The sequence below is a fragment of the Plasmodium brasilianum genome, chromosome 1 (assembly GCF_023973825.1).
Source record: "Plasmodium brasilianum strain Bolivian I chromosome 1, whole genome shotgun sequence".
In the NCBI taxonomy this organism is placed as follows: domain Eukaryota; phylum Apicomplexa; class Aconoidasida; order Haemosporida; family Plasmodiidae; genus Plasmodium; species Plasmodium brasilianum.
In genome coordinates, this window is record NC_090114.1 from 649,450 (window position 1) to 671,276 (window position 21,827).

The 21,827-nt window shown below is 30.2% G+C and overlaps 4 protein-coding genes across 4 annotated transcripts; 1 reads left to right on the forward strand and 3 right to left on the reverse strand.

Annotated features, from left to right (window-relative positions):
- Nucleotides 1–1,414: 1,414 nt before the first annotated feature.
- MKS88_000466 (cg1 protein) lies at nt 1,415–4,798 on the forward strand (the record flags this gene model as incomplete). Its single annotated transcript, XM_067215727.1, has 1 exon — nt 1,415–4,798. The coding sequence occupies one exon, from the start codon at nt 1,415–1,417 to the stop codon at nt 4,796–4,798; it is 3,384 nt and encodes a 1,127-aa protein (XP_067075703.1).
- A 1,189-nt stretch (nt 4,799–5,987) lies between these two features.
- MKS88_000467 (glutaredoxin-like protein) lies at nt 5,988–6,929 on the reverse strand (the record flags this gene model as incomplete). The annotated part of the gene is made up of 1 exon (XM_067215738.1): nt 5,988–6,929. One exon carries the CDS (start codon nt 6,927–6,929, stop codon nt 5,988–5,990), a length of 942 nt encoding a protein of 313 aa, XP_067075704.1.
- A 536-nt stretch (nt 6,930–7,465) lies between these two features.
- On the reverse strand, nt 7,466–16,087 carry MKS88_000468 (Cg2 protein; the record flags this gene model as incomplete). The annotated part of the gene is made up of 1 exon (XM_067215750.1): nt 7,466–16,087. One exon carries the CDS (start codon nt 16,085–16,087, stop codon nt 7,466–7,468), a length of 8,622 nt encoding a protein of 2,873 aa, XP_067075705.1.
- A 1,656-nt stretch (nt 16,088–17,743) lies between these two features.
- MKS88_000469 (Cg7 protein) lies at nt 17,744–21,672 on the reverse strand (the record flags this gene model as incomplete). Its single annotated transcript, XM_067215761.1, has 2 exons — nt 17,744–19,549; nt 19,810–21,672. 2 exons carry the CDS (start codon nt 21,670–21,672, stop codon nt 17,744–17,746), a joined length of 3,669 nt encoding a protein of 1,222 aa, XP_067075706.1.
- Between the last annotated feature and the right edge of the window lie 155 nt (nt 21,673–21,827).

Consider the following 21,827-nt stretch of genomic DNA (forward strand, 5'->3'; position numbering starts at 1 on the left):
TCCCAAGGAAAAAGACGTTAACTAGGCTAAACTATTCGCAAGAGTACATGTACCCAAGGTCATACACAAATATATATACATATATACACATATATACATACATATATATACATATGTAAACTTATTGATCCACATATATATATATATATATATATATATATATATATATGTGTATATATGTATAACTCTCACCTGTGCTGCGGCACCTCAAGATATTTCTTTTAATTAACTTAAATATAAAGAAAAATAAATAAATGAAACAAGCATTTTATACCGTTCATGCTCCAGTAAAAGGTATTCATATAAATGCAAAACAAACCATGAACAACAAAAAAACAAGTGTATATAAATATATATAAATATATATAGCAAAATTAAGCACAATATTTTTGAGGGTAATAAAAAAAATACCCAAAGCCTTTTATGCAATCTCTTTAAAACATTTGTAAATACAATAAAAAGGATAATTTAGAAATTAATTCCTATAAAATATTTACATAATGAAATATGCTTACATTTAAGAAAAGATATCCAAAAAATGTATCATTTATTTTTATATATTATAAATGAAAAGCTAAAAAAATAAAGAGGAAAAAAATGAGGAAAAATTACACAAAAAAAATTGTATAAAAAGAATAAAATAATGAAAATGAAATCCGAATAACAACGAATGATTAAGTTTCATATGTACATATATAACATAACACAATATTATTACAATTCAATACCCTGTATGCATTTTATAAAATAATATTCATAATAATGTAAAGGAAAACAAATAAAAAAAGCACCAAAAAAATTGTGCCTCTAAAAATTAACAGATATTTACTGAGAAAAAAAAAAAAAGAAAAGAAGAATTTCGACTTGTATTATCTGTACAGCTGAATTTATATTTAACTCTTTTTTTTGTTTTTTTATATTTTGTTAATTTTTTATTCTCTACCCATATGTATATATACATGTGTATATATATGTGGTATGTATTTATGTATGGATGTATGTATGTATGTATGTATGTATTTATGTATATATGTATGTATGCATGTATGTATGTATGTATGCATGTATGTATGTATTCGTGCATTAAAGTACGCATTTTTTTTTTTTTTTCCTTTTTAAGCTCATTTTAGCCTCAACACATTGTGTTGCAACTGGTTTACCATTAACGTAAAAAAAAAAAAAAAATATATATATTATATAAATAAACAAGTGAACAGTTAAACATATAAACGAATGAGCAAATAAATAGATAAAAAAAGTACTGCTTTTTCTTTCCCATACATTTTAGTGCTCTAATATATATATTATAATCTATATATTCCGCACGCGTGCGTATGCAAATTTTACAGCTTAGCAGAATTTGATTTTTAAATATATATTTTAATGTGCAAAATAAAAAAGAAAGTATGATAAGATGCTTATATTTCTTTTAATAGCTCTAAACATATTAGCATGCATATGTTTTTTAAATACAAAATATCAAATACAGTTAGATTATAGCATACCTAGTGAACTATTTAATTTAGATAAGTCACTAAAATATACAAACGTAACTATAGGTAAAGATTCGCTTCTGTGTATATTAAATAATTCGAATGACAATTATGACGATAATTTGGAATGTAATGAGGAATACGACTTATTTAAAAATATAGAAGATGCTAATGGTATTAATAATTTCGTGGAAGAAAAATTAAGTAGGAACTACCTTTTAACCTATGCCGATAACAGTATAACTTATAATCTGTCTTTGGGGGATGAGGACATTTCGCCCGTTCGTGAAGTAGGAGCTAGTCCGAAAGCGAGTATCAACAGCGGTGGTAGTAGTGGAAGCGGATGCGGCCATGCGATAGAGAAGCGAAAGACACAAGCACGTGGAAGCAAAGGGAACCCAGTCGAACATACTAAAAGAGGAAGGAGCTATCCTCATGGCGAGGTAAAAGGAGTACCCAAGTGTAATTTCAAAAGGGTATATGATTATATTTTTTATAAACATAAATTTAATGTATACCATAAATATAGAAAATACGACAAAATGAATGATCAGATATCACTAAAAAATCATATTATAAAAGGGAAGATGTTAACTATAAATAATATGTGTATTGATGCATATTCATCTAAAGAAAACATGTTAAAAATTTGTTTAAATAAATCAGTTTCATTTGTTACTACAAAATATTTTAGTAAGGATAAGAAGCATGTATCAGTGTCGAATTATTTAGATGGAAGAGATTTACTATTTGCTAACAACACAGTAGTACAGTATTATACGGATGGGAAATACTTCTTTGAAGTGTTATATATATGTGGTAACAATAATGTCCGAGTTAATAGTTTTGAAAAATTAGATAGGGTATACCATCCTTTAATTTTTGAAATATATGAACATGTTAATACAAATTTGATAAAACTTTATAATATTTTGAGAAAAAAATGGAAAGACAGTGGTATATCATTTTTTAAAACATTTTCTTTGTATTCATATGGTGAAAAATATTATAAAGCGTTAAAAGATAAACTAAATGAAAATTTAAATTTTTTATTCCCGAATGCAGAAAATTTATATCGTATTACTATAAGCGCATATATGTTTTGTAATTACACAGATCGAATAAATCCCCCAAATCATTATTTATTGAAAAATCTAATGAACAAGTGTTATAACTTTAGTAAAAATGATGAATATACATATGAGATATGTTTACCTTATAGTGTTATTAAATATAGAAAAGATGATTATGGGAAAGTGAAGTTTCCAATTATTTCGTTAGGATCTTCTTATGTTTCTTTGAATGAAGGGAAAGCATTTTACGAAAAAACATATGACATATTTCCTGTTCTCAAAATGAATTATAAATTGAAAAAAGATAGAGAAAATTATTTTAAAATGAAAAAAAGTACAATATCACAATCGAACGCTTTATATACAACGTCTCATGTGTTCTCTACATACACTTTTTCATCACCTTTGTCATTTCCCAACTCAGAGGAAAATTCCTTTAATCAAACAGAGTATTCAAGTACTTCTTTTCATAACGTATCACCATCAGATACTTCCTCTTTATTCCCCTTACCTTCTATTTTAAGGCCGTCCTCATCAGCTCAACCCACTACATCTAACCCCTTGTCACCTCACCTGCCATCACCTCACCACTCATCATCTCATCCCTCATCATCTCATCCCTCATCATCTCATCCCTCATCATCTCATCCCTCATCATCTCATCCCTCATCATCTCATCCCTCATCATCTCATCCCTCATCATCTCATCCCTCATCATCTCATTCCTCATCATCTCATCCCTCATCATCTCACTCTTTATCATCGCCTTCCACATTATCGTCTCACCCCACAAATTCATCCCTTCCAGCATTTACTTCCCTCCCCTCTCCTTCATCTCACCCAGCAGCTTCATCATACTCCCACCCCTCCTTTAGCTCATTCTATTTTTCCCATTATGCCCCATTGTATGGGCCATACTTTTCCTTCTCCTTAAATAGAATCCCTTATATGAGTACATATGTAATTGATAAGCCCATGGAAATATTAAAATATGGAAATGAAAATTTTTACAAAGCTTTAGCTTTTGATCTAAAAGGAGGAAAATGCAAAGACTCTTTAGAGGAAGTTTATGATTACATTACAACAATTTATTTTGATTGTTCTTTGCATTATAAAAATGAAATGCATACAAAAATTATTAATGTATTTCAGTCAACGGAATGTCATTATTATATTCACGTTACATCTCCCTTGTTGTGTGCTCACCCTACTTTACACACGTCGATGAAGGCTAAAATAGAAGTTATCAAATGTTTTAAGAACGTGTACGCAGCAAGCTCACAACTGCAGGGGGGGTCCACCTCATGTAATCGCACAAACAGTCATAATGATAGCTGTGCTAGCAGTGGTAACACTCGAAGTGGTAATTCACGTGAACCATGTGGGAATAAATGTAAACAATGCAGCGAATGTACCTCCAAACCAAGCAGCGGAGGAGCAGGGGAAAAAAGCACACCAGGGGTGCACACACATAACAATAAGCACATGAATAGAGATACATTGAAAAGTGATAATTATATTAGTAATGAAGACAAATTATACTTACAAGAATTTTATAGCTTAAAATATAAAATTTTTCAAAACACAAAAATGGTTTCCTTCGAAGCAGTACCAAAAGGAAAGAAAATAGAATTCGGAAAAATGTATGATTTTGGTTTAGGAAATTATATAAGAAAAAGAGTTTATAAAAGTAGTCCCATGTTTCACATTGGTAATATTGTAAAACACAGGTATTGGAATTATCAAGCAGTAGTAGTTAGCTGGGATTATATATGTTTTGCTCCGAATGAATGGAAAGAAAATTTTTTCTCTGAATATCCAAGTGAATTTCAAAATACTGTTCATTATCTTCTTCTAATTAATAAAAAAAAAAAAAAAGAAGGAACACTTTATGAGCCTAACTATTATAGTAATAAAAAAAAGAAAAGAAACTATACTGATAAACATAGCATAAAAAGTGGTTCTTCAACTTCAAGCGGTAGTCGAATAGACAAGGAAAAAGAACAAGATTTTTTTTTTATGGTAAATGATGATGATATTGTCAATAATGAGAATTTCCATTTTGCCTATGTACCAGAATCAAGTTTGGATTATGGCGATAAAATGATATATAGTGAATATTTGCCCCAATTTTTTGAAAAATACAATGATTTCTTTCATTTTTATATTCCAAAAAAAAATCACATCATATGGAAATTATTTCCTTATGATTTCTTTAATTTAATCTTTTGATTTTTACTCATTTAACAATACTCTTTTTTGTAGCTCCAGAAAAATTTTTCAATCAAGCTAGATAAAGATATGTACAATTTTTTGCAGCTAGCCAAAAAAAAAAAAAAAATTTTAATGTAAATGTAATTTAAATATCACCTTACTTGTTCATGTAACAAGAATATTTAAAATATGCGTAAGACAACATGCTTGCGCAAACACGCACGTATGTATAAATATATAATTATATATATATAATTATATATATATAAATACATACAAGCAGACACACGTACCCCTGTACTTATGTACGTTCGTGCATATAAACATAGATAATGACAGCGAAAAAACTCCTCTGCAAGTTGAAATTATTAATATAATAATTTCCCCACAAATACATTGTAAATGTTGTTAATTTTTTAGCCTCTTTTTATAATCTTACGTAAAACAGAATTCAAGTAGAAATATTCTTTGAATAAATTCGCCAATTTGTGTTTTTATATTTTATTTTATTTATTATATTTTATTTATTATATTTTATTTTATTTATTATATTTTATTTTATCTATTTATTATATTTTATTTTATCTATTTATTATATTTTATTTATTTATTATATTTTATTTTTTTTGAATGTTGGGCAAAAGATGTGAAACTATTTGAAGACATAAATTTTTAATAAAGCACATGGACACTGTGCATAAGGGTTGGTGAACGGTATGCATATACCCACACATACACAGCTTTGTACATATATGTACGCCCGAATATATTTGTTTGTATAAATTCTGCCCTACTCTGTGAATATGGTTCATTCGAATCCTCATTTCCCTTTTTCACAAAATTAACCGCTTCGTAATAAGCAAAATGTTAGTATAAAATAGCAAATTAAAAAGAAAAAAAAAAGAGAATAAAAATAATTAAATGAAAAATTCCATATATATATGTATATGAAAAAAAAAAAAAAAAAAAAAAGAATTTTAAATAAATAAGTTTTAAATTATACGTTTCGACAAAACGACAAAAAACGGACTTTATTTGAAAGGTATATTTTATCGTACAAGTTGAAACGAGTAAGCAAGCTGATATATATATGCATACGCATACATGTATATATATATATACATATATGTACCATTCTGTGTAACGAAAGGCCCTGCCTATTTTCCCAGTGTGACAGGTGGTTTCTAAGAAAAAATTATCTTCCCATTCATTCATTTGATATGTGGTTAACTACTAACAAATTTTCTATTAATTCCTTTAATTTATTGTTATCATGTAACAGTTGTACTCGGTCTATTCCTCCTATAAATGTACCTTTCACATATAACTGAGGGAATGTAGGCCACTTGGAATAAATTTTTAAAGCATTTCTTAATTTTTCATTTTCCAAAATATTGACAGTGTGAATTTCTTTCACTTTATTTAATTTTAAAATATGAATTGCTTGTCTGCTATATTTGCAAAAAGGATTTAAAGCAGTTCCTTTCATAAATAAAACTATCTTATGCTTTTTCAGTATATTTTCAATTAAATTTATTATATCCTTCGTTAACTCTTTATTTAATTCAGTTTTTAATTCATTCCCATTATTTCCATCATTACATGTTTCTTCTTCAGTATTAATTACATTACTACAAATTTTGTCACTGAATGGGTTAACATAATTAACATCATCCTTATCTTGATCATTCGGAATTCCTTTTTCATTGTACTTTTCAGTATAAACTATTCCATTTAAAAAAGAAATAGATTTCTTTGCCGTACTGTTATGATAGTTATACCCTTCATTTTTCTTGACATGTCTACTATTTCGGTTATATATTATATTATCATCCCTTATATTCTTTATAAGACTCTCATTATATACATTAATTCTTTCTTCTTCTTTTAATATTTGTTTTGAAGTATTCTTACAATTTATCTCACATTCCACTCGTTTTTCAGTTGTACTATTTTTTTTATCATATATTATTGTGTTGCTCTCCCTTTGTGTACTAATACCTTCACAAAAAGCTGGAATATTTTTTTGTAATTCTGGAAAATTTTTCACTCGAAAAAAATTATCTAATCGCTTATTCATTAACAATGCGTAAATATTAAAGGCGCTGCAAAAATAAATGAAATCAGACGCTTTTTTAAAATTGTTCATTGTGTCAGTTTTTCTGTTTTGCCGTTTTGATGTTTTTTTTTTTTTTTTTTTTTTTTTTTATTATTTTTTTTTCTCATCCCTTCCATAAATGTAAAATGAAAAAAGTAATAATTTAAATTATTAACATATGTTCTCATTCTACCAGTTAAACCAATACATATTTTTGAAATATTCCACGCTAAAAATTTTGGAAAGTTTTTTATCTACTCATATTATGATGAAAACTGAAATTTTTTTCGCACTTACGTATATATACACATATACATTCACATACAGTATATATATACGTACAAGTATATTAACATAAGCTTACAAATGTACGTGGCACAATTGTGCTTTCCAAACATCCTCAGTTTAAACAAAAAAAATTCACGTTATGGTAAATTAATTTTTATAAATTTTATGCTCGTCGTTATTTTAAAGGTCTTTCTTATTTGTGGAAAGCCTCATTTTTTTTTTTTTTTTTTTTTTTTATGCAATAATATTTTACGCGCATAAGCTTTCGATTATCCGCTTATTTTGCGGCCTTTTTTCCCTTAATTTACGTTTTCATCTTTGTTGTAATTTTTTACTAGTAACTCAAATGTTGATAAATGCAGAACGGTCTGAGACGCAACAAGAGAATAGTTCGGCATGAGATCATATTTTTGCAAAATTTTCATAATTCTCTGGTGTGCTATATTTAAATCAATTTTATTGGAAACGAGAAATTTAACAAATGATTCATTATTTATATAAACTTCTTTTAAATTTTTTATTGGTAAGGATGATATATGAAAAGTTAAAGAAATGCATTCGTTTGTTTTATTCAGAATGTCTACTTTTTCCTTGGTACGTATTAATGTACATTTGAATGGGCAAGGCATATACCTTCTCATTTTGTAATGTATACTGATATTTTTGCCTTCAATGTTATTTATATTCATTTCATTACGTTTATCCTTTCCCTCTACATTATTCGAAACGCTATTGCTAATATTAGATGTATTGTTATCATTTATTATGTTTTTTGTGCTATGTGATGGGATAATTTCACCATATGATTTATCCAAGTTTTTACTGTCCTCATCCAACATCATGTACTTCTTTTCCCCTTCTTTGGTAAAAGGCACAACGAATTCAATAAACTTATCGTCAGTTTTAACCCCCCCTTTTTCACTACTATCCTTTTTTCTGTCTTCTCCATTTCCACTATATTCATCAATAACAAACTCAGTTTCAATAAATGGCATTGTTAATGCTTCTGGTTTTTCAGCTAGCCAAAAATTTAAATGCTCATGGTATGATATAACACTGTTAAAGATTAATGAAGAGAACTCACATATATTTTTTTTATCATGTATTATTTCATTGATTATAACAAAAAAGGAAAGAATGCTATTGTAATTCATTCTTGATAGCCATATTCTTACATACTTGTAAATTAAGTTAAGAGATACATTAATTTTAGAATTTTCTCTTAAAATGTTTTCATCATGTAGAATGAACTTTCTTTCTCCACTCTGCAAATTATTATTACTTCCATAATTTCTGTTACAGTAAAACCATGATTCTTTTTCATCAATAGTTTCTCCAACATTTTCGAAGTAGATACTAACCGAATGCAACAAATAATGCACATCACATTCGCTGATAAGTTTTTTACCTGCACAGGAAAGGTTGTTCAGGTTGTTCACGTCTTTCGTGTCTTTCACATCTTTCGTGTCTTTCACGTCTTTCGTATTTTTCACATCTTTCGTGCCTTTCTCGTCTTTCCTGACTTTGTTCAGAAAATATGGACTATTGTTAAGTTGATGTATCAGGTTAAGTTCATCGTGATCACCTCGTTCCATCTTTGAAACATGTCCCACATTTGCATCATTGGGGTTATTACCTATTTCACTAGGATGATCATTAAAACTTTTCTTCTCCCCCTTAAAACCGTTCATATTTTGGAATTCCCACAATCGCAGTGAGTACACTTTCTGCATAAATTTCTTACCAATCAATATTTTTTGTGTATTTTTTTTCAAAAATATATCAGCATAATTAAAAGAATAGGCATTTACCATATAAGTTAGTTTTTTTAAATTTATATCATCTACATGTACTTCATCACCATTTAGTAGGTACCAAATGTCTGAATGTATTTTTTTTTTCATCTCAATCTTAGTATTTTCATCATCTTTGGTTTTTATTGGCTCTTTGTTGATTGGCTCTTTATTGATTGGCTCTTTGTTGATTGGCTCTTTGTTGATTGGCTCTTTATTGATTGGCTCTTTGTTGATTGGCTCTTTGTTGACTGGCTCTTCGTTGATTGGCTCTTCATTGATTGGCTCTTCATTGATTGGCTCTTCATTGATTGGCTCTTCATTGATTGGCTCTTCATTGATTGGCTCTTCATTGATCGGCTCTTCGTTGATTAGCTCTTCATTGATTAGCTCTCTGCTGAATGGCTCTCCTTCGACCATGACTCTGTTTATCCATGCTTTGTGTTCTTTTTCGCCCTCTTTTCCGATAGGTACCCTTCCTTCCCCTCTTAATTTTTTGCATTTCCCAATACTACCGTCCGCTTCTTCCTCCCTTGGACACAAATGACTGTCTTCCCTTTTTTTACCACCGGGAGGATTTGCACAGGATTTATTCAAAAAGAATTCATAGTTTCTCTTAAATCTTTTATCTTCACCTAGTTGTGGTCCTTCTAAATAAAATATTTTCGTACTATACAAAAACCATACCAAGTGTATGAAAATGTTTTCTCTCATTTCCTTATAATCACATTTCGAATTACTGATATGTTGTTCACTTTTGACTTCTTCAATCCCCTGAGCTTCATCTTTGCCTTTATATGAAACGGCACGTTCCCTTTTTAATGCTGTTATGTACTGAAACACATTACTTATCTTTGAACTGCTTACCGTAATATCTGTGTAATGTATTTTTAACTGTCTTATTAAAAGAACCCAAGTTTTTAATGTTCTTAAAAATTCTATAAAGGAGTATAACGTTGAGCAAAGAAATGTAGGGGGGAAAAAATGCACTTCTGATAATATAATTTTATTTTTTATTTTGAACAAATATTTTATATTTGATATGAACATGTCATATTGTTCAAACATCTTCGAGTCCCTCGTATAAACGTTTTCCCCTGCTTCTGCGTCTGTTCTCAAGTTGTTCCCCAAGTCGTTTCTCGCTTCTTTACCTGCTTCTCCTCCTTGAGAATTTCTAAACAAATTGCAGCGACTGCTAGAGGAGCAAAACCCACCATATTTATCATCGCTTAACTTGCTAATGTGCAACTCACCCACGCGCTTTATACTAATTATGGTGCAAAATTTTAAGAACAAATAGATGAGTACATCTTCCTCATCTAAGTCGTCAATAATGATATTACTATATGGAATGAATGCTTGCGCTCCTTTTGCTTCTGCTTTGTGTTTTGAGCTACAAGCACTGTTACTGCCTTCCTTCGGATGACTTCTTTGCTTCCTTTGTATGTCTTGGAAGAATTTTTCCTTTTTAAAAAAGTTGTTCACACTAAATTGGCTTCTTTGGTCCTTATCCTTATTAGTTGCACTATTGGTGCTAGCAGAAGTGCTATTATACGTTCCCCCAAACTTGTCATTATACGTACCGCCAGGCTTGCCACCATAAAAGCACCTAAAATAAGGAATAATGATAATTTTGGAAAAGTGCTTTGGGTGAAGTACTATGTAAAAGGACAACTGTTTCTTCTTCATATGATCCTGTAATGCATCATTATATGTTAAGGTTACTGTTATAAGGTTTTCATAATGCAAATGGAAAGTTTTACATGCAGTTATTTCATTTAAAAAATGAATTTTGTTTAAGTGCTCATTTGTCTTATTAACTAAAATATAAAAATTGTAGTGAAATTCAAAAGTGAAACATATTAATTTTAACACTTTAAAAATGCTTCTACTCTTTTTTAAATACATATAAAAATTTTTCTTCTCCTTTAAAAATATTTCATTTATACAATTAATAGCACAATTAAAGGAAATGTCAATATACATCATATCTGTCAAAAGAACTTTAAAATTTAAATATTTCGAGGTGGTAACTTCTCTATTTCGCTTTTCCCTTGTGCTACTATGGCTTCGGATTAGTTTTTCCTTACCATCGTCACAAAATAAGAAGTGTGAAGCGCTATCATGAACTGCACCACCACTAATTGCACCGCCACTAATTGCACCGCCACTAATTGCACCGCCACTAATTGCACTGTCATTAATTGCATCGCCACTAATTGCACCACCACTAATTGCGCAATTCGAAGCGATGTCATCACTTCTACTATTCAAGATGTTAAAGTTTATAGCACATGCAATATCTGTATTGTAACTGCAAAAATACATAACGCCAATGTTGGACAAGTGACAATATGGAACACTAATATTTGGTGAAAATAATTTCTCTATAAAATAAAGTTCACTAAATAAACTCATAATGGAAAACGATTTAATGATAACTGAAAATAAATGTAAAATATTTAAGGATGAAAATTCATCATTTACCAGTAGGTAAAACTTTTTCAATATGACCCAGTCCTTCTTTGTATGTGTCCAGGACAGTGCCCCCCTAGAACTGTTGCACTTTTTTTTCTCACATTCACCCTTCCCCTCCACACTACTTTTATTATCATATCCGTCACTGCTATTACCGTAGCTACTACCACTTCCACTGCTACTACCACTTCCACTGCTACTACCACTTCCACTGCTACTACCTCCACTACTACTACTACTACCTTTTCCACCACTGTTTTCCCTCTTCAGTACCTTTCCTTTTTTCACTCCTTTCCCTCTTCTACCTATTTTCATATTTATAACTACATTATTATGAATAAGGGACACGTCTTTATTTTTCATCACACTGAAGTCCTTAATTTTAATAAATTTTTTTTCTTTTACAGGAATTTTAAAAAAAAAGGAACCACATGGCAGAATTTTTAAAAGAAACACATATGTACTTTTTTCCTTCATCCTCATAAACACTTCATTTAAATAATAGTCGTCTTCTAATGAGCAGTGGAAACGTAGCATATAATTCTCTATGTAGTTATTCAAGTAATTCTTGCTTATATCACTTGAGTCATTAGAACTATTTTTATTTATAAAATATTGCAAATCTAGGAAAGTCCTCTTCTTCTTCCTTTTTATGAACAGTTCATAATATTTCTCATCAACAAGATGAATCATGCAGTCTGCCATCTTTCTTTTTCCATTCTGCCGTACCCCAGCTACGATGTGTGGTGAGACTTGCGCTGCGTCGTGCAGTTCTCCGTGTACCGTCTCTTGCACCGTTTCTTGTGCCTCTTTTTTTGCCGCTTCTCTTGCCAGTTCATCTGATAAACTACAATGTGTTCGAAAAACGGGGCAGACAAAATTAACCTCTGAAATTTTGTTCAAAATAGTGAACATACGAGAAAAATTATGAACTAAATCAAGCACGCTATCAAAATAGACGTCTAGTTTTCTCTTGATAGAAAGTTTTTTATGAATTAATGGAATCACGAAACGGTTTTTTGGAGCTTCCTTTTCCTCATTCGATTCATCCCCCTTTTCAAAATGTTTGCTCTTCTCGTCGATGTTCCTGTTGTTGTACCTGTTCATGCTGCTTTTTCTACTACTGCTCCTGTTACTGCTCCTACCTTCGAACGAAATAACAATGTACGTTTGAAATATGTAATATTTTTCAACGAGTATACACAACAGCAGAGGTACACTGTTATCCTGTATGTATATTGTGAAGAATAACACGGAAAAAAATTTATTCCGATACGTAGGATACTTGACACCTCCCTTTCCGATAACACTGCTGCTGTTCACGGGAGCTTCCTGGAAATCTTCGTTTTTATTGCAAAACGTATGAACACCGCCGCTGGCACTACTGACACTACTAATACTTCGACCTTTGTTCCCGTTTACACTGCTGTAATCGCTCCCCTCCTGAGAGCTTCCCACACTGATGCAATAACCATCTTGATAAGACACATTTTCATGATTACTTAAAAGACTTTCTCCGATTAAACGTTTCATACATTTTTGCATCTCTTCATCATTGTTGTTAGTGCATGTGTTAGACACTTCCGAGTGTAAGTAGAAATAAAAATCAATAAAAGAAAAAAATTGCTCAATAAATTTTGCCAATATAATATTTGACGAATAATCGTCGTATTTTTTTAAAAAATCAAATAGCCTTATTTTATGAAAAAAAAAATTTGGAAAAAACTCATTTTTTGAAAATTGGAAATTACAAAAATTACCTGGGTTTATATTAACAAATCGCTCCTTTAATAAATTATATAAATATACATATAAAGAAAAGTATTTCAACAAATAAATTATATATATTATTAATTTTAAATTATAACATAAACTAATTACACCTATGAATATCTTATCCCAATGACATTTGAAAAAAAATTTTTCATTCTGTGTGTTCATAAATAAATCAATTTTTTGTTGATAAAATTTGTATCTCATTATGTATATATTTCCATTTGGTTTTTTCACGTAAATTATTCTTAGCTTGTTTTTAATGTCCACATAGGACGCAAGTTTGCAGCAACATGATCGATCGGAAGGCTCCTTATTAATGTCGACGGTATTGCAATTTTTATTATTACTTCCACTTTCGCTATTTTTGCTACCGCTAAAGGGGCTTACTATTTTTATTTTATCCATTTTGTCCATTTGGTCTATTTCTTGTAATTTCTGTTTCCTCACTTTTATCATTTTTCTTTTTTCCTTAACTCCCTCCTCAAAGCACCTTAACTCACGTTCGATGTGGCGCAGATCGAAGAAATAGTCCAGTATCAGCTCATGAACGTTTATTATGTTACTGTCAAAGGATATCTCACTCCGTCTAGAGTCATGCGCTATTTTTTTGTGTGCATTTTTCTTATTCCTCTTATTTTTTTTTTTATGACTTGTACAGAATTTTTTCAAAATGGAAAATAAAAAATAAGTCACACAGTTGGACACTTTTGTTAGCCAATTTTCCAAATGGATATGGGCAGGGTTATAGATAAATGCTTTTCTAATTTTTTTTTTCAAGAAATTACAAAAACAAAATTCATAATACGTCAATATGTTGTCAAAAGGGGGGCTTTCTTTTTTCACTTCCACTTCCTCGACCTTTTCCTTTTCTCTTTTCGTTTCCTTTTCCTTTTCCACTTCCACTTTCTTATGCTTTTCCCTTTCTATTTTCGTTAGCTTCCTTATTTTACTTTTTTTTTTTTTAAAATAGCTAAATGGCCACAAGAACACTTTTATATTTCCGTTCAGGTTGTTCAAAACAAATTTTAAAATAATATTTTTTTCATTATTCTTATTAATTAATGGCAATTTTTTAAAATATTTATACATGTCTTTTCCCAACTCAAAGTTATACAAATGTATATCTAAATGAAGTAAGCAGTTTTTATCATTTAAATTGTAATTATAACAGGAAGGAGTAAATTCAACATAATTACCAATATTATTACTATTACTATTGTTACTATTACTATTACTGGTACTACTATTGGTACTACTATTGGTACTGCTATTGGTACTGCTACTGGTACTATTAATGGTGTTACTATTATGTTGGTACTCCTTATATATATGGAAGATTTTTTTACTATAATTAAAGGAGTTATACTGATTCACGCACCCTTTGAAAAATTCAAGTACTTGTAAACTACAATAAAAATGACTAATTTTATATATTTCATAAAATATATCACAAAGGGTCAACTCGTCCCTTTTCATTCCCTTCTCTCCATCACTTTTGTAATGATTTTCAATACTATGTATATTTGTGTACCTAACATTATGCTTCTTAAAAGTTTTACCTCTTCTTTCTTTATTATAAAAATTGAAATGGAAATTACTTCCTTCTTGTTCACTTTCGGGGTTGTCTACACGATCAGTTCCTCCTGTTCCTCCTACCCCTTCTTCCACCGAAGAAGTACTTCCATCATCCTTCTCTTCTCCTGCAGACATACCCGCATAGTCCTGCCCATCCTTTCTCATGGCAGCTAGCGGCTTATGATCATCCTGGTCATCTTGGTCACTCCGCTTATCCCATTCATCCTGTTCATCCAGCATTTTATCTGTGTCGACAGGATGCATGCTCCCCTCTGCCTGTACAACTATCTTCTCAACTGTCGACTCGAACGTCTGACCATTCACATAGTTCGTTTGATCGGTGTTCCATTTATTAAGGCCGCCACTGCTACTACTGCCACTGCTACTACTGCCACTGCCATTACTACCACTGCCACTACTATCACTGCTACTGTCAAAATAATTATTATTATCACTATGCTCGTTAATGGCATTGCCCGTATCACCGCTAACGCCGCCGAGCCTTCCACTCTGACTAGCCAAATTTATGAAACATTTTTGCTGCTTTTGCACAATGGAGTGGTTTAATAGATTGACCAGATTAATGTTATGAGATGGGTGTAGATTGATATAGCTTGAAAACAAAATTTCGGCTTTTACAATTTTGCACATAAAAAAATCTGTAATCAAATAAATTCTTACTTCATCAATTATTTCTAATTCAATTATTCCATCTGAAAATAAAAAATTAACTTTATCTTTTGGTATTTTTGATATATAATAATTTATTAAAAACTCATCAACAATTCTTTTTTTCAAAATGACTATTTTATTCTTGTCCAGACTAGGTAAAAAGAAGTCTGTAGGGTTTCTTAAAATATCTTTAAAGAGTAATGGAAATCTTGTATATTTTTTTGTAGACAATAAATCTAATGCACAAAGAACATTATTTTCATTAAGTTGTAAATTCATACTTTTTAATTTACATAAATACATATCATACTGGTATTTATTTTTTAATTCTTCATAACATTCTTTAAGTTCAAATATGTGTTTTATTATTTCATTAATTTCTTTATATCTCTCTCGAAATTTATCTAATTCTAATATTTTTAAAAAACATTCTCTCATATGTCTACAATATTGTATTAATGCACTTCTTAAATAATCAAAATTTTCTCCACTATCATCATCTACTCTTTCACAAAAAAGATTCCAATCATTTATTGATCTCCTTACAATTTTCTTTAAGATCAACCCGTAACTAATCCCTTGATAGTCTCTGTATTCGTCCTCTCCATCATTTTGATTTATATGCATCTTATTCTTGCTGCACAACTGAAGTTTGGGTAGGCTAACAAATTCCTACGCATATATTATATATGTGGATATGCTCAACTTTCTCCAGGTATTCCAGGTGACGGGAAACTACTACCCCTTCAGATGCGCTTAACACATATATAATATAGGACTATACCCACATACATGCGTACTAACATACACACATATAAATACACATATCTGTACCCGCATGCACGTGTTTAACTACATACTTTTAGTGATGAACCACCTTTCTCAACCTTAAGTTATACATAAGCACATATATACACATATACATAAGCACATATATACACATATACATATGAATATATATATATATATATGTGCATTTATATATGTGTATACATACATCCATCTTCACAGTATACATGCATTTAGTTCCACTTGAGAGAAATGTAACACCAGGTGATATACCAAGATAATATATATTTTTTAGTTTTACTTAACCTTTCGTCCCTTTTTTTTTTTTTTTTTTTTTTTCTACTCTGTCACAAAATGAGCAATAATGTATACCCATATAACGATTCGCAAAGTATATAGAAAATGGCTTTTTCTAATTTATATGAATTTTGCAAAATCTGGTAAAGTTTTCAAAAAAAAAAAAAAAAAAGCTTAAAAAAAAATTGCTAAAATGACAAATTCAAAAATGGTAATGTATTAAAAAGGAAAAAAAAAAAAGAAAAGCAAAAAAAAAAGGAAACTCACATATAGTATATAATATATATGTGTATATATACAAATACGCTCATGTTCACTTATATATGTATTGTTTCTAAAAAATTGACTTCGAAAAAATAAATGAACAAAAAAAAAATGAACAAAGTAAAGGCGTGCCATTACAGTAATTCTCTTAAACAAAACATATTTTTCACATTATGCCGTATATCAATACATACTGTGCTAATAATTCATATATATACATGCCATACTTACAAACATATGTATGTATATATATATATATATATATATGTGTATGTATTTAAGTGCATACGGCTGTACATGGGAACGCTGTATTCATAAATTTTGTATCTTCGTTCGTGGACGCGAATATCTTGTGCATTAAAATTTGTTATTACGAATAAGCATTGTAACTTTTCAAACGAAGATCTGCACCATGGTATGAAGTAATAACACGAATGATATGAAGTAATAACACGAATGATATGAAGTAATAACACGAATGATATGAAGTAATAACACGAATGGTATGAAGTAATAACACGAATGATATGAAGTAATAACACGAATGGTATGAAGTAATAACACGAAATGTTGACATAAAAAAATCATATATAATTGGGGTAAGCATATGTTGAATGTGTATTTACGGCATGCGTAAGGATGAGAAAATATTCTTAAAAAAAAATAATAATATAAGTTCAAGTCTTCTTTTTTTTTTTCATATGAGCCTTAACATATTAGCTTAAAAAAAATTAAATATGTTCATAGAGTAAAAATTATCTGCAACGGTTTGCTAAACAGGTATATTTGGATAATTTTGTTAATTAAGTGCATTTCTTAAATTTCATATATTTCGCATATTTGGCGAATTTCTTATATATCTTGCATTTTTTGAATTTTTTGAATTTTTTTTTTTTTTCCCAACGTTCCCCTTTCCCATTTTAGTGTCAAATTTTAGCAGCTCATAAGTAGAGTGTTTAACTTTTTTTTCATATTTATAATTATTTGGTCGTCTTCGTTATATATTCCTGTATCTATTAATCTATTTATTTCACTTTTTAAATTTTCAACAATTTTAGCGTTGGCGTTTTTTGTTTTCTGTTTACTTCCATTCTCCGTTTCATTACGCATGGTGAAATTTGTTTTGTTTATTTTCTCGCCTACAAGTTTGGTTAGCTTTTCCCTACCATATAGATTCTTTTCCTTCATAGCACCTTTTTTTAAGTACATCTGATGTTTTGGGTCCTTATCCGCTGGGTTGTTTTCACCAATTTTGTGTTTGCTCGTTTGAGGAGAGGCACCACAAACATTTTTACCAAGTCGGATGTTTCCACGAATAGCTTTACTAATTCCTACATTACCTCCTCCGATCATGCCGCTTCCTACCTTGCCACTTCCATTCTTACCGCTTCTTACTTGACCACTTCCAACCTTAGTGCAGCTAACAGTAACGCTTTCTCTTTTGCCAGTATGCTCTTCACCGTGCATCTTTCCGGTTTTTAGTAAAGCTGGGCTCACCCCGGGAAGGACACTTTCAACCTGCAGTTCCTCATCAATTATGGACTTCATTTGGTTTATTTCCTCTATGATTGAGTGAAACTTGTCTTCAAGTATTTCGTTGTGTGTTAGGTCATAAATATGCTCTAACTGTATGGTAAAATTAGTTATAATTTGAAGTATTTTTTTTCTATTTTTTTGAATGGATTCTATATAATTAATTAAATTCTCATTTAGTTCATCATTGTGTGCTTCTTTGGTTTTATCCTTATACTCTTTTAAATGCTGCAACTCGTCCTTTAGTTTTTCAAAGTAGGTATTACTAATAATTGCATTGTCTTTACTATTGTATCTTTTTAAAATATAATTCATTCGATCATTTTCCTTTTGGAGTGTTTTGATTTTTTTGGACAAATTATGATAATTCATTCTTAACTCATTGTTTTCTTTTATCATACTTTCACTTAAATTATTTTTTCGTAAATTTTGTTTAAACAGATATAAAGACTTTTCATATGCAAATTTTATTTTTTTTAATTTTTTTTCTAAAATATGTATCTCTTCATTTAGTTCCTTATCTTTTGATATTACTATATTATTATGACTTATCATATTTATTTGTTGTTCTTTCATATGAATAATAATTTCTTTTAATTCATTTCTTTTTATTTCAAATTCATTTTTTCTTTCTTTCTCCATAAGGTCATACTTTCTTGTAAATTTTCGAACCAATATTTCTTCCTTTTTTTTTAACTCCTCTTTCATATTAACTTCTTCCTGCTCCTTCCACATTTTAAATTCATAAATGTTACTTGGAATTTTGTCCCTTGAAAAACTCTTCGATTCGATTCCCAAAACGTTTTTCCTGTTATCCGTGCTGGTGGTTTTACGTCTTGTCGCTATACCACACATCGCTTTCCTAGCTACCCCTTCCTTTTCTACAGCTTTGTCACTCTCCTTAAGATTGAAAAACACCTCAGTGTTCAACTCAGACGTTAAGTATTTCTCTTTAAATACATTCAAATGTAGAGGGATTGTGAAATTATATTTATAATACTTTTCAAAGCTCCTTTCTTTAATTATGTCTGTGAGTTCATCTATCACCATATTCAGGCGTAACTCTCCTGAACCTATACTTATAATATCGATATCCTTTTCTTTTACTGATAACTCAAAATTAATAATTTTGTTTTCGAAATAACTTAGGATGTCTTCTTCTCTCAAATCAACGTTGTGACTGACATTGCAGTTGTTCAGTTCGATCTGCGCAAAGTAAAACACAAAAAAAAGGATGAAACAAATAGGTAAAAGTTGGATTCAAAAGCAACGTGTATACAAGCACGTACGCAAATACGCATACAAATATTCATAAATGGACGAATGGGCAGACGCACGGATGAATGGTGGATAGATGATCGAGCGGACGAACTGAAAACCTGCGCTTTCCCCTACTCTTACAACGTTTGCAGTTCTTCCATGACCCGTCCAACTATCACTTATCACTCATGACCAGCTCGAATTACCTGCTTGTTCTCCTGAAATGCATGCAAGGAAGACTCAAATTTCTGCTGAAATAAGTTGGAATTTATTTTTATGAAAAACTCACTCTGCTTATCTTTTCTCTTCTCTGAGTAAATATTACTTAGCTCCAAAACATGACAACTTTGGACTGATAAGAAAAATTCGCACCAGATAAAGTTGTCGTTTGTGCGCTTAAACTGCTCCTTAGGATAGAAGAAGTTCGCCTTCGAATTTGTTCCGTCGTTATGATATGGTGCTTCGTTATGATATGGTGCTTCGTTATGATATGGTGCTTCGTTATGATATGGTGCTTCGTTATGATATGGTGCTTCGCTATGATATGGTGCTTCGCTATGATATGGTGCTTCGCTATGATATGCCTCGCCGCTATGATAAACTGCTTGCTTATGATAAACGGAGTTGTTGTTACACGAACCATTGATGTTACTACAATTTGGAGGTAGAGAACAGAGACTGTAATCAATGGAGTTTAAGAGCTTATCATTTGTATTATACCCATCCGAATTTAGAAAAATCGAAATAACACTAGCTTTAAAATTTAGGCTGGGTACTCTACTGGTAGATGTGGTTAAATCGTAGGTAATCTTTTTGAAATTTTTATAGCAAGTCCAAGCTTCGGAATTACCACTATTATTACTACTACCATTATTGATGTTACTATTACTGTTATTATTACCTTTACTATTAGTTCCATTCCTATTTGTGTTGTATGTACCGTTTGTGTTGCATGTAGGTGAAAAAATTCCCTTCTTTTCTATCTCTAACTTTTCTTTATTAAAATTTATATACATATCATTAATGCAAAAATAGTCGTTCAACTCCTTCACATTGTCAATTAGTATTAGAGAGTAATGACAACCTATGTTGAAGGCGCTTCGTATATCCGCTGCATTGTCATCCTTATCAGCATACATCATTCTATAGAAATGATTCGATCCACAATTCTTAGGTGCACCAGAATCATTTTTTTCTGTGCTATTATTACTACTATCTAAATGTAATGCCTTTTCACTCAAATTTTGTACCAAATCACCTACAATAATCTCTATCGTATTATCCAGAAAGAATTGCTTCTTATAATCTTGAAAATTTATATACAAATAAAAAATACGATCAAAATGAAATAATTTTAATATGTGTTTATACTTAGGATCATACTTTTCAAAAAAGACGTTATTCTTGTTATGATCGTGGAGCTTACACTTTTCCAGATCGTTTCTATCTATTAAATGTTCTTCTAATTTCAAACATATGGAAAATATTAAATCATTGCTTATATAAAAATTACTTATGTTTTCATATTTATTATTTTCAAAATGCTCAAAATCGTTTATTAGATCTTTAAATAAACATTTAAAATATATGTTATCATTTTCAAAATTTATATTATCATGTATATCTACACTTCTTAGTAAATGGATCTTATTCTTCTTCTTCTTCTTATTCTTCCCCAACTCTCCTTTTTTTTCGTCATTTTGATAACAAGAGGAAATGTCCAAATCGTCGCTGTTATTATTTATTTTATCATTAACAATGTTATTTCTAAAATCATCGTCGTCCTTCTTTATTTGTACAAACAGTTCACAGTGTTGAAATAGAAAATTTGCTATTTCTGTTATTGTGCCGTTGATTATACATTCATATTCGTTTCTCTTTTTTTTTTTTAAAATGTCGTGAAGCTTTTTTATAAAGTACCCCTTCGAACTGTTACTTGATTCAATATCATTAACATCTGCTAAACTTATTGTAAAGTTATTACATAAACAATTTTCATCCTTTTCTATACTCTTAAAAATATAAAATTTCAAGTTCACGTTTGCACACACAATTTCTTCGGAGTCCATTGAGGCTTATACATCTTGTGGGTGCCACAAACAGCGAAAAGCAGAGAGGGGTAGGGGAGGAGGGGAGTACGAAAACAACGAGAAAAATAAAAAATATATGGTGTGCAATAAGCGAAATGTACTGCGCAACATGTGAGATGATGTATGAAATATAT